General features: G+C 43.7%; 1 protein-coding gene across 5 annotated transcripts in view; it reads left to right on the top strand.

Annotated features, from left to right (window-relative positions):
* Window positions 1–13,588, top strand: part of SHC1 (SHC adaptor protein 1) — a 131,856-nt gene that overhangs the window by 90,626 nt on the left and 27,642 nt on the right. For all 5 annotated transcript variants that reach the window (XM_086947365.1, XM_086947363.1, XM_086947364.1 and 2 more), the window contains one exon: window positions 7,835–7,898. In XM_086947365.1, coding sequence (XP_086803491.1) covers window positions 7,835–7,898 — 64 coding nt within the window. The remainder of the gene's footprint in view (window positions 1–7,834; window positions 7,899–13,588) is intronic.

Raw genomic sequence — 13,588 nt, 5'->3', positions numbered from 1 at the left:
CTGAATCTCCCCAAACGATTGTCAACTAATAGCGCCCTCAACCAGCTACACTGGCTCCCAGTAACTAAAAGAATCCGCTTTGGAGCTCAATGCATATGCCCCCGATTTCTAAAGAAACAAGGTCCCAGCTACCTTCACTCTCTGGTTTCACCTATGTCCCTTCTCGGAACCTCAGATCCTCTGTTGTCAATCTGACAGCTATCCCCAAGATCAGGAAGGTGAGAATTGGAGCTAAATCTTTTGCTACATAGTGGCTAAACTATGGAACTCCCTTCCCAGGACCCTCTGGGATTCTCCATCGGAAACTGACTTTAGGATAGACCTGAAAACATGGCTTTTTAGCAATCTTGCTCAATTCTAATCAGGGCTCCTGTCTTCTGTCCTCTTGTTTTCCTTTGAGGGTTCCCCTCTTCTAGTTTTATCTACGTTCCAGTGCGGGGACACGCCATTTTGGTGTAACCAAGCACTTTACAAATTATTTTATTATCATTGAGGACCGCTAGTGGTTTTGAAAACTGTTCAGGGGAGATTTTCCACATTGCAAAGCTAATTAATACAATCCCTGCTGGCTTTCTTTGGTGATCCTTTGCTGAGAAGCAACTCTTGAAGCGCGTCAATGTGTAGAATATCGCTTACCCTTTCTAGGCCATCTTCTGCAGGCAGCGCAGTTACTGGATGTAGGGACCTGGGTTGGTGCCACAGGTTCCCGTCTGTTGGAGCTGCTGTTTTCCAGGAAGCAGCTGAGGTGTAAGAACATCTCTGCCTCAACTTGTCCAAAGTCTACCAGACAGGAAGAGACAAATCATGAAATATTAAACTATTGGATGTGAGACACTTAACAGCACTGCATGGATTGCTCTTCAATGTCTCTACGCTTGTGGGTTTTAAAACCATATGGTCATTTTTCCAGTGGGCAGCCAGGAAATTTAGTGTAGGTTGCTGGTAAATTAATTTGCCACTGGAAAATCTTCAAGCCTCTACACTAGATAAATGTTTATACTTGCAGTCCGTTCCCTCCTGTTCAAATCTCTCCAAAACATACAGGTGGTATTTCCTGTATCCTTCAAAGAAATACTTAGCAATCCATTTACATAACTTTCTGCAATTACTTCACAAGCCATGATGTCTAACCTTGCCAAGCATGTGCATTTTTTTATTGCTTGTATAAGCAAAGAGAAAAAAGAAGAACCATTACCATTGCATATAGCTTTAAAGGAGCAGTTTTCTTGCATGCAGGTTTGCTTTGATCAGCTTTAAAATGTAGTTTTAATGCACATTGCAGGAAAATGTGATTCATTTTGGCGCAATAGAACTGTAATATTGGCTTTACATTGGTGTAACCTGAAAACCTACTTTAAACACACCAAAATACGTTTTTTTTAAAAAAGCATAATGAAGTAAAAGAAAATATGGCAAAATGCATTTTTAATCTCTGCACCTGCACTGAAGTGTGCTTCTTTTGAGGCAGATGTGCATATGTGCCAAGTAAAATGCAGTCACTAAAGGTGCAGGAGAGCCAATGCCTGAAGTGGGCGAATAAAACCATTGTTGCATGCTGTATGCTTGGGTGGATGGAAGCAGAATGTGAAAGACAAGCAAGCAGACCAATAGATGAAGAGGTCTGAACTGAAGCCTCTCGTATGTATGCAAGTATTTGATTCGTGATTTAAAAAAAATGTTTTTTGCATTACATAAGGCCAGTGATTCAGCTTAAAGCAATCTCTAGTCTACCAGACCTCAATATATAGTGGATAGTACAATTACAACATAAACTCAATCTGGAACACTTGGAAACACAACTAACATCTATTACAGATCGAGAAACAATAAATTCTGTTCAATACCTATGAGTGGCTACAGGAAACTTTTGATATCATGATACCACTAAAATCCATACAATAGAACAAAAGAAAACAAGTACCTTGGAGAAATACAGAGATAAAAGTGATAAGACAACAAATTAGAAAGCAGCAACATGCCTGGCTCAAAACCAACACCATTCAAGACAAACTTCACCTACAAAACAATGTACAGATTATACAAGTCTGCTATCAAAAAATCGAAGAAAAAATACTATTCAGACAGAATTCAAAATGCTAAATGTGCAAATATAAAATTCTCAATTAATTCCGTAAACCAAATTGCCCAGAAGGAGCTCATCTCGTTACTCAAGATTTCACAGACCAACTGATTGCACTGACAAAGCAGACAAATTCGTCTCATACTTAAAAACAAACACAAAACACCACCACTGACCCTTTTACAAAACAACAATCCAAGAATATTCCAACCCAGCCTCTCCGTTCCTTCCAACACATTTCACGCGATGAATTTAACGACCTGTTCAAGGCAAGTAGGCCTGCTGGCAGCCCTTCTGACCCATGTCCAAAGCAAACCTTCAAGACCATTCTTCTAACAACCTCTGCTGCCACTCCAGTACGAAGAGTCATCAACAACTCCTTAACTGACGGAATATTTCCAGAAGAACTCAAATAGTCATGCATACGCCCATTACTGCAGAAAAAAAACTTGGACCCGCTGAACTTCGACAACTACAGACTGATTGATAATGGACCTTTCCTGGGCAAACTGAAAGAAAGAGCAGCGTTCGCCCAGATGTCACAATTCATTTAAGATAATGCTATACTCTCAGACTTCCAAACAGGATTTCGTCCAGAAAGAGGCACAGAATCTGCCCTCCTTGCCATCTGGGATGACCTGAAGAACACATTTGACCACAACAGGGTTGCTCCTAGACCTCTCGGCTGCCTGTGACATGGTTGACACTGATTCAAAGACTCTAGGAAGCCGGCATAGAGGGGACTGCTCTAGACTGGATCGCCTCCTACCTTCACAACATAACTAATGTCATCCATATTCCACTTTCTCGTCCAAAACGTGCTTCACAAAAGCAGGGGTCCGTCAAGGCTCTCATTTTGCCCATGCTCGTCAACATCTACATAAAGTCATTAACAGCTCTGATCAATTTCACCTCAGGTGCTAGAACTATGCAGATGACACCAAATACTCCTTCAACTGGAATGCCCCAAAGACATTGGAAACTCGCCAATTTTCAGTTGCCTCAGAGCTGTGGAATCAATGGATAACGTGGAGCCATCTCAAATTGAATGCTTCCAAAATGGAAAAACTCTGGTGTGGCAATTTGGAAACATTATGACTCGCTCGCCATGTGGCCTAATGGTCTGGGAACACCGCCTAAAATATCGAAGGAAGTAAGAAACCTCAGAATGACCGTCGACTTCAAGCTATCGATGAATGCCCAAGTGGACAAACTAGCAAGATCAAGCTTTGGTACTATAAAAACTGCTACAAATATTTCCATATCTAGGATTTCCACACAAGGTCCAAGCTTCCATCTCCCTTGTTCTGTCCAAACTTGAATACACCAATAGCCTGTACCACGGATCACCTTTAAACGACCATGAAAAGACTGCAACGGATTCCGAACTCTGCTGCCCGACTACTCTTACATATAAAACCTCAAGACCACATCTCCCCTGCCTTGAAAGCCTGCCTTTGGTTACCGGTTGCCAGAAGATCCATGTTCAAGCTGCTTTGTATCGCACACAAAGCGATACATGGAACAGAACCACTCTTTATCAGGAATAAAATTACCAAACACATTCAACATGGATACCTCTGCTCTAGAGCGGCACCTCGCCTCAAAATCCCAAGATACAAGAAAAAAAAACATGGGTGGCACATCCTTCTCTGTTCAAGCAGCCAAACTATCAACTCTTCCCCCCCCCCCCCCCCCCCCCCCACATAAAATCCACAGATAACCACCTTGTCATCAAAAAACTACTCCAGAATGGGCTCTTCCCCACATAACCACCATACGCAAACAGAAATGTACAGCAAATCCTATTGTACATAAGCATTGTTTTTGTACTATAGATATGTAACTATATATGTGTATTGCTTTGTATAAACATGTAGAATAACTGTTTTAAAAAAATAGATATTCATTAGTACTGCTTCACAAATATACATATTACTGATAGTTACATTCTTCTATGTTTTTAACATGTATATAAGTGACTACATAAATGAGAATCTTTTATCATAACTATTTATCTACAATTGCTTCACTATTGAATTGCAAATATATATTGAATGTTAAATACAACATTTGAAAGCCAGTGTTTATTTAATGCATCTTTAATCTACATATACCACCTTCCTTTATGAATCTCTATACCTTCCATGTACTTATGTGTCTATATATGTATTACTTTTCTTCTAATCCAGCATACCCAGTGCACTACCCTATTTCTCACCCTATACTGCTTTCAAAATATCCTCTACCTCAACTCTGACTGATCTCAAACCTCGGTCTACTACTATTTCCAATGCACTACCCTATTTCTCACCCTATACCTCTATCAGTATATCCTCTACCTCCACTCTCTCATTCATCCCAAACCCAACAGCACTACTATGATCCCCAAAATAACCCTTTCTAGACTCTTCCCTCCTCTACCCCTCCTTGCATCATCTCATACCTCTTTTACTATTCTTATCTCCCAAAACAAGCTTTTCTCAATCCTTCCCTCTGACTCTTCCACCTCCCTTTTACTAATCCCAAGCCTCCTCCTACTGCAACGAGCTCCAACACAAACAAAAAGTTTTTTAATCTTTCCAACCTTTCACCGAAAAAGTGCTTCAACACCTCATATGGGGTACAAAGCGCTGTATAAATACAAACCTTTTTCCCTCTTCTATCCCCCACTATCTTTCTCAATCCAAATAACTGACTAACATATCCACCACTCAAATTAGTTCAATATTTCACTATACTAATTCACCACTAATTATTTATGGGTTCCAGAGTAGCGTACTACTCGGCCGAACAAACGCTTTGACGCCTCATATGAGGTAGAAAGCACTACATCAGTACAATTACAATACAATAAGAAGGCCAATTCTTGCCTCCAGTACATACAATTTATGCAAATATAAAGCTTTTTAGCCCAGAACACATTTTTGCTTGACCAAGTACCTGAGGTATGCACTAGTACAGATCAGTGAACCACTGGTGTTGAGCCAGCAGTCATTCTTATGTTTACATGTGTCTTTTGGCTTGTGCTCATGGTAGTTGAGCTTCCAGAGAATTTGAAGGTGCTCGTTGAATTTCCACCTGTGTCCTCCACCATGACTAAGGTTTGATTCCATAGAAGAATGACGGCGTAATGACTGTCTTGTTCAAACCCCACCTGCAGAGGATGATATCCTCTTGTTCATCTTGTTTCTTTCCATTGGACTATATCCTCTTTACTTGTGTCCATCAACTACTCCCTTTTTGGGAACTACTTTTTTCTTTCTACTTAAACACTTCATGACAGTGCATGTGTTTTCCAGCTGTCTCCCTCATGTGCGTCTCATCCACACACTCTGTATTGCTCTCTCATCCATGTCCTTTTCCCCCATGCACCGTGTTGCTCTCGCCTGTGTGCTTTTCCCTTCACCTGTGAGTTACTCCCTATCCTATGCATTTTTTTACCTTCTTCCCGTCTAGCCAGACCCGCTCCTCCATTTCCTCCCTCTTTTTCCCCAATACACCTTTGTAAATATTAATTTTAGCTCTTTTTTGGAGTGGGTGGTTGCAGATCAGCCAGCAAATTGCTTCCGCCCATTCCGCTTTATGGTTAAGGGTGCTTTTGTGTTACTACATTTTCATATTTTTATTAAACGATCCTAGATGGCAGCTGTGTTACAACACATGCACTCGCCTACAAAATGATGCAGCAGCACCTACAAAGTGACGCAGCAGTTTTTTTTTTCCTTTTGTTTATTCTACTTAGCATCGGCATTTTTACTGATTTTGTACAGCATTAAAAATCTACATTGGTAGAACCTGTTGGCTTTGCCAATGCTTGTTTTGGGGGTGTTTTTTTTTTTTGCATCTAAACCTCACGAGAGAGTGCACCTGGAGACGTTATGTAAATGTAACACATTCTACTCCCTCCTAGCTGGATCAAGTGGAAAGGAGAATCTTAAGACCTCTCCGATGGTCTCGATCAACCCACGGCTCAGTGTGTATTCTGGGATTCATGGCGCATACTCGTGACCTATATATATAGCAAGAGAGCCTGGAACCTGAGACTGTGTGAAAGTTTAACTGAGTGATGGGCATAGGACTCTTAAGTACCCACTACACCATTTTTATTTTAGGGAGATGGAACTTTTTAAGGTTCAATAGTCTTTAATACGAAAATATTTCACAAGGTAATCCAGTACAACACAAAAAGGTGGGCGTGCCCACAAACTTAATGCTTCCCACCTAACCCTTGCATACAAATTCAAATCCCACCCACTCCGTACTGCTATGTATTTATGTCTTTCAGTGCCCATCTCCCTCCCTCTGTAATGTATGAAGCCTAGCCCCTGCCATGCAGCTTGGGTATATTTTTACATTTCACGCTGCGCAGTACTTTTTCTTGCGGGCGAGAAAGTCCTCTAAAGTTCAGGTTGATAGAATCCTAGACCTTGGCTCTTGGCTAATTGAAGATTCCCTTCAGGCCTAGTGTTCTATATGCTAAGTTTTCTTGACCTGTTGATTTGCAAATTCTCTGGATGCACAGCAGTATGGTGGTATTTGTTCACCCCTATCTCCCCCTCCCCCAAAAAAGAAATCTAGTTATTTTTATTTTTTTAAGGCTTGGAGTAGACCTTGGCATTTCCATACGTTGGCGGACAGAAGTGCCCATTTTATTTAAGAGTAGGTTCTCCATCTGGCTGTGCTGCAGCCATGCCAGCCTCTGAGAGGGCCATCCTTTCAAGGAATGTCCACAATCAAGCTTCCATTACCCTTTCACCCATGATTATTAGATTTCAAATTTTAAAAGAAATGTTATTTGTATGATGTATTCCTTTTCACGTCTGTTGTACACTTCTCACGTAGCCGCGTCTTGGCAAGTTATGTGGTCGGTTACATTTTTAAATAAATCAAATAAGCCGCGTAACAGTTTTGTGGGGCGTATACTTTCCTTTCCGCGAGATAATCCACGTATTCTGCATATTTGAAAATGTGTGCGTTTTAAAACGTTGGGTAATGTACAGTGGAAAAGCCATCTCGCCCTTCATCTTTGCCTTTTTTTGTTAAGTGTTTGAATCATGGATGCCATTGAGTTGGGTAACAATAAACATCTGTTATTCAGCACCAGGATACCCTTCTGGGTTAACGTGCGCTTTACAAATACACGTTATATCTTGCCTCAAATATATTTCCATTCAGGCTGTTTGACAGCCTTATGTACCGAAACAAGGGTATCCAACGTTGAACCAATACCCTATTTTGTTTTCTGGAACATAACTGAATATTTAACCAATTGTCATTCAGATTCATTCTATGTCAATTTATTGCATGCAAGTTTCCTGACAATACGGCGTGGTTTTGGCCTGCTTGGTCAAACGCTGGACACCCTAATACTAGAAGGGGATTCTAAATTAAATGGATGTGTGCAGCAGTTTGGGGTGTGGTCCCAGCCCTGGGAGTGGATTTGCTGAGTTCAGGTTGGCATTTTCCTTGCCTCTGTGAAAAGGACCCCCACATGTAAAGGTGATAGTATGGACAGATGGATGGATAAATGGAATGAGGGTGAAAGAATAGGTAGGGGGTGAAAGGAACTCTTCTTAGGAAGGTCGCATTTGCTCACTTCTCATGCTCGCTCTGATTATAGGTATGTTTCAAGTGGGGGGTATTTAAATTGCCTGGCTACTCCCTTGTAAGGGGTGGTGGGTCAGGCTGAATGTTGAATTTACATGGATGGATGCAAGCCTCTCATGTGCCATCTTGTGTCTCCAATATTAGGGAAGCCATCAGTCTGGTGTGTGAGGCGGTACCTGGCGCCAAGGGTGCTCTGCGCAGAAGAAAGGTGAGTCCTGGGTCATACTACAGGAATGTCTTTGGGGGCCAAATCAACACTGTTGCTTCTTAGGCGGAAGGCTTGAAAGAATCCCACATTAAACATGTATCTGCTACATGGCAGAGTAGCCAATTTTTAGCCAAAAGAGTGTCCTGTTTAGGAGTGGTCGAAATTGTTAGAAACTGTTTAGCAAATAGGACGAAACTATTCAGACCAAATTTAAGGGTGTGGTGGTGGTGAGGGGATTGGTTACTGCCAGTCTTATACGCATGCTTCTGCTCGTATAACTCGGTATGAAATGGAGAAAAATAACATTGTTTTTCCTGGAACTTGTGGGCGTAGCATAAGCGGTAAAGGAGGTTGAAATACACCAAAGTTAACTTTACCACAACCAGTCCTTAATTTGAGCCAGTGGTTTCCGGTGCTTAATTTTCAACACCGGAGCTTATGACCGTCTGTCACATCGTAGCGTTGTCTATGAAATATACAGATGAGTGTAACAACATTTCTTTATTAATTTAATATACATTACAAATTGGTAATGCCTGCCGCTTAAGCCATTCTTGTAGCTTAGGGGGCCCGGAATAGTCTGAATTGTCACACTTGTAGGAGTGTGATGGTCAGTAGTTGTGTTGGTTCTGTCCTTCGCTGCGATGGCAAGGGCAATGGGTGGTGCAAGTTGAGGGGCTCCTGATGAGGACCCTGGCACTTATTTCTTTACAAATCAAGCACTGACCACAACAAATGGACACTGCCGATCAACAGCCCCGCCCCTTAATCCTTAATTGTGGAAGTTTGGTATTAGATTTATCACACACCCTGCCCCTCCCAGGCCACAGCACCATCGAATGACTCTGTCTTCCAATATATATCCCAGTGGACTTGTTTGCACTGTGTTGTTACAACCAGAGTCTGCACTAGTCTGCAAATGTTGTTGCAAAAATTCTGCCCTTGGTTATAAAAGACAGACCTGCCTCGCCCGCGATGCTCTCACTTTCACATTGTACATATATTTCTTCCAGCAATGCCCATGGTTGGGATATTGTTTTGTTAAGTAACTTTTGCCTGCGCTTGTTTGCCAAGGGTACAAATTCCTCAAAGAGAGTACATTCTGGCCTGTGCAGCCAAGTCTCAGTAAAAGGGAGTGGCTTCTTAACTATAAATATTTTATAACCCCCCAGGAGCTGATGTTTTACAGGCGCAATTGTGTTCATATAACTACACATGCCTTCGAATACAAATTTAGAAAATGGCAAATTGGATTCATGTTGAAAATGTTCCTATATTCCTCTTTCTCTTACCAGCTATGCCGTTCTTATTCCTGCACTCCTAAATTGCATGAAAGTGCCCCAAAAATACCTCGATCTCTATGGTCCCCTCCTAACCAAGGTTCCCACACAGAGTAATTGAACTGGCATATCAGTGTAATCCATCCCTAAACACTCATTAAGACCGAAGTGGACTCAGGTAGGCTTGCCACCTTCCCCAGAGAAAAATACCAGACATCTGATCACGTTTAAACATTCTGCAAAGGCCTGGATATGATTCTTTAGTACTTTATATGAAGTCGGCCGTGTTAATTTCTGACATGGCCTGTCTCTTTCTTTACTTTAATTACCAGTCAGGGCTCATAAGGACATTTTAAAATGTTTACTTCTTACATGTACTGTTTAACCCCTTGGCCTCGGGGGTAATTCCCCCGCTGTGCTGGGGGGGGGCATGCACAGCTCCCCGGTGCTCATGACGTGCTTGGCTCATCATGCAGCACAGTGGCGCTGTGCTCATGACGAGCTGAGCTCGTCACGACCACGCCTGTTTCTTTAGAACGCTCAGCACAGTAGGGGAATTATACCTGCGTGTGAGCGTCGGGCGAGTTATGACGAGCTCAGCTAGTCATGAGCACAGCGCAACCGTGGCATGGGAGGGGTTAACGGGCATATTGATAAGGGGAAAGAAATACCGTCTTTAGGTGATTTCTCCCCCCCCCCCCCCCCCTCCTCCCCCCCCCCCCTCCCCTGAAATTTTTGTACCAGCCAGGACAATAAAATGCTGGTCAAGCCTGTAAAAACATGCCAGGTGGCACCCCTAACTCGGGGGTTATCTGCCTAGGAACTGGAAAAGCAGTGTAGCAAGGAATCTGTCTTGCGTCGGTTGGCTGGCATCTGTTATCAATAGTATATAGGAGGAGCATTGACTCTTGCGCCACAGAGTACGAGGGGCCAAATGCATACCAGTTGTGGGCAAGGAAGGGACATGTTTTTATCTTTTGAAGAAAATGTGCGTTAATATGAAATACTTTTAGCATGTCTGTATGAGCACATCATGTGCGCATAACCTCCTTAGGAAAATCACGCAAGGAGAGTGGCGTGAGATGAAAATGTCTTGCAGATCAGTGGATGGTCTGATAAATCATTTTTAGGTGATGCAGGCAATGGTCTCACCTGCCCACCTTTTTTTTTTTTTTGTGGGTGAAAAGCAGGTGGTGGATGGACAGCAACACATTTCTATGTTGAGTCTACCCAACAGTGCAAGCTGTCTGTTTGTAAATGACCCAGGTCCAGATGTATGAATCGTTTTGCAGTCGTAAACTGCCCGATTCACAGAATCCGACCATTTTCAAACTCAAAAAGTTTTTTTTACTATGTATCTAACCCAACTTGTGATTCGGATAGATATTACCAAATCGCAATTTGGGTTTACTATCTAATACTGATTCGGTATTTGGAAAGGGCACATTTAGGACATACCTTCCAAATTCAATAATCTTAGTCTTATGCATTAGGCTTTTGTGACCGGAATGCGGTTGCAAAACTAATATTTTACCCACACCTCAAAAGGGTGGTAACCCGTTTTCAAACAAACTTTTTTTCAAGCACATCCTGTTTTTAGGTTTCGACTAGCGTGCTGTGCACTGCGCAGCTACATGGAAAACCTTATAAGAGTAGAGTGGCTTTGGTCCCCGCCTCTGTTTCCATTGGCTAGCTCCATAAATGGAGGCTAGCCATTGGAACAGACATCTGCTCGTCATCCTGAGAGCAGATTCGGGGGCGTTCCTGCAAATTTTAGGCTTTCCGCCCCTTTCGAAATCGTCATGCGGCGGTGGGCGGGTTTTTTTTTTTTTTTGGGTCGTCAAGGTTTGTTCTCGTCGTTTCTCTGAAGATGGCGGCCGGGCAGTAGCTTGTTTGTACAGGTCAGGACATTATTATGTTCGTGCCGTTAACCCGCCCCCCTCCTGCTGTCCGTTTGCCCGTTCCCGCCCCCCCCCTCCCGCTGTCCGTGTGCCCGTGCTCAATGCTTGTTCGATCTACCCTCTCAATCCATTTGTCTTGTGTTTTTTCGTTTTTTACGTGTCAACTAAAATATACAAACATTGTGCAATTCCAATTCTCCCGGATGCTATCTTTTGGCATTCTCGTAATATCTTGACTATCCATCAGCCCTCACAAGGAGGACCTTGGAATGCTTTAAGCAGTTTAAACCCCATGCCGCCCTGCCTTGCACGCGCTCAAAGTGCTGAAGGCAGCAGTTCGTGCATCTGCTCCTTTCTTCCACAAGTGCGTTTTAATTGGAGTCTTCATTCGTCTTAAAAAATTCCACTTTGTGAGCAGAGATTCTGTTCCTTCCTTCATTTAGAAGGCCGCAGCATTCTGGATTCCGTGCCATGCCCCAAAATACTGAGGATTTGCCCAAGATCTCATCACCCTTGAAAACTGGTTGCCGTTGGCGACGGCTGATGGCAAATCCAGAGACCTCGTTAAACCCCAGTACTTCCTTTGGAGATTGCTGCCAATTTGAGAGGAACGTTTTGCTTTCCTTTCAAATATTTATCATGGGTGGCGAGTGTCACCCAACAGATTTTTTCCTTGCAAACCCAATGGAATGTTAACTTAATTCGGGGTCGCCAGCCGCCATTAGTCTGTGTACATTGGTAAGGTAAACAGCATCTTTAAGCTTTCAAAGTGACTAAACCTGTTTTCGCACATTTGTTTATTTCTCTGTGTGAGCACTTTCACAGTGTACATAAATATTGCCTCGCGCTGGATGTCTGTTAGCTTGATGGTCACGTGTCGTGTGGGGCTTTCACCTCAAGTGATCAGCGACCTGCAGCAGCACGGCGCCGACATATAGAAAGCGATGCCTGCCCTCATTGCTTCTAAAATGTATCATTACCCGTCGTGCAAATCTCTTAGCAGAACGCGGTTTTGCATCTCTTCTTTACAAAGCACGTGCTTTCGTGGAGCGGATTTTCTGCCTGGGCGCAGTAGTGGCGTCTCCAAAAGTGAATTTTAGGGGGTGGCACACATTGGGCCACAGATGAAAGTGGTGGATATGAACTGACATACCAAGTCAAGTTTAAAGACTTTAAGCAAACACTGCTTTGCAGTGAAAGGCAGCAGACAAATTGTTGTATTGGACATGGTGCATCATCTGTTTGCGTTTTTCTGGGGCTCCTCCTGGTACAGGTTGCAGCTGAGGAGGTGGGGCACAATGGGGAGCCCGGACAAACCGAGCTGGGCACAGGCCCCATCTGGCCCCTCTCTCTAGAGTGACGCCACAGGCTTCTGATGAGGACATTACACTCTAGCGTCTGCCATCTTTGTCCATTTATTTGTGTGGAGAGTGCACTTATTTATTGAAAACCAACACAGCACCGTAAGGACCGTGCCAGTGCAGCCTGCGCACACGGGTGCAGAGGAGGGCGCACAGGCCCATGCTCAGGGGTTTTGACTTATGATGCGGTGCCCAAAAAACTAAAGTGCGGATCCCGTCTGCAGTTGTGTAATCACTCGGTCTATGATCCTTGTTTGTTGTTCTACCCTTTGGTAATGTTTTTATGAACATTAAGACCTGGCTGTGAACTGCCTACAGCATCACAGTTGTAGCGCCGCCCTGGGGAATATTCGTACAGTACTCGCTCAGCATGCCCCATGAGCAGCCTTAATGCAAGGATCTCTTTATCCTTCGAACCCCTTCCCATCGTTAGACGTGCCCTGCCCACTTTGAACACCTGCCAAGGTGAGCTAGAAAGAGAGGAAGTGCAGGGTGGAGGAATGAGCTGGAATGAAAAAAGAAGCAATACCCTGTGTTGGACTAGCCTTTCTGGCAGCCTGGCACTTCCAGATGGGTCCCCCTTTAAATGTCAGTGTGAGGACCATTTTCTCTGATGAGTGAGGGGTTGGTCTTTAGCTTGCAGTCAGCGCAGCCTTTCATCCTTCCGAGGTGGATAAAAGTGCGGCACTGGGGTGCAAGGCAGAATCTGCTCCGAGGGTCGGTGCTTGTGCAGTGGCGCCGTGCTGGGGCCTGTTGATGCACAAATATAGATTTAAAGGCGTCCAGGGGCGAAGCATTGGTCGGACTGGCAGGCCTGGGACGTGTGTTTATTGTTGACATGCAGCTCGACCTTTCTGGAAGGTGCGGAGACCCGAGGGTGCCAGGGGCGGCGCGACAGGGGTGCAGGAAATAAAAATACCTGGGATAACTTTCTAGAAGTGGCTGGGCTGATGGGACAGAGCGAGGGTGCCCTGTTGCCACCTTAAAGTGACCGAAATGCTAATTGCTCAGCTAAATTCTCGATTTTCATAGCACACAAAATATGTGAAGGTTAAAAAAGTCAGACAAGATATAGGCAGCAAGATACAGGCAGACCGCATTGCGTTCTGCAGGCGTAATAGCTTGTACACTATGGCAGTCTGTGTGTG

The sequence above is a fragment of the Lissotriton vulgaris genome, chromosome 12, assembly GCF_964263255.1.
Source record: "Lissotriton vulgaris chromosome 12, aLisVul1.2, whole genome shotgun sequence".
In the NCBI taxonomy this organism is placed as follows: Eukaryota; Metazoa; Chordata; class Amphibia; order Caudata; family Salamandridae; genus Lissotriton; species Lissotriton vulgaris.
Note: the sequence above shows the minus strand (reverse complement) of the source record. Positions and strands in the feature narration are given on the sequence as shown.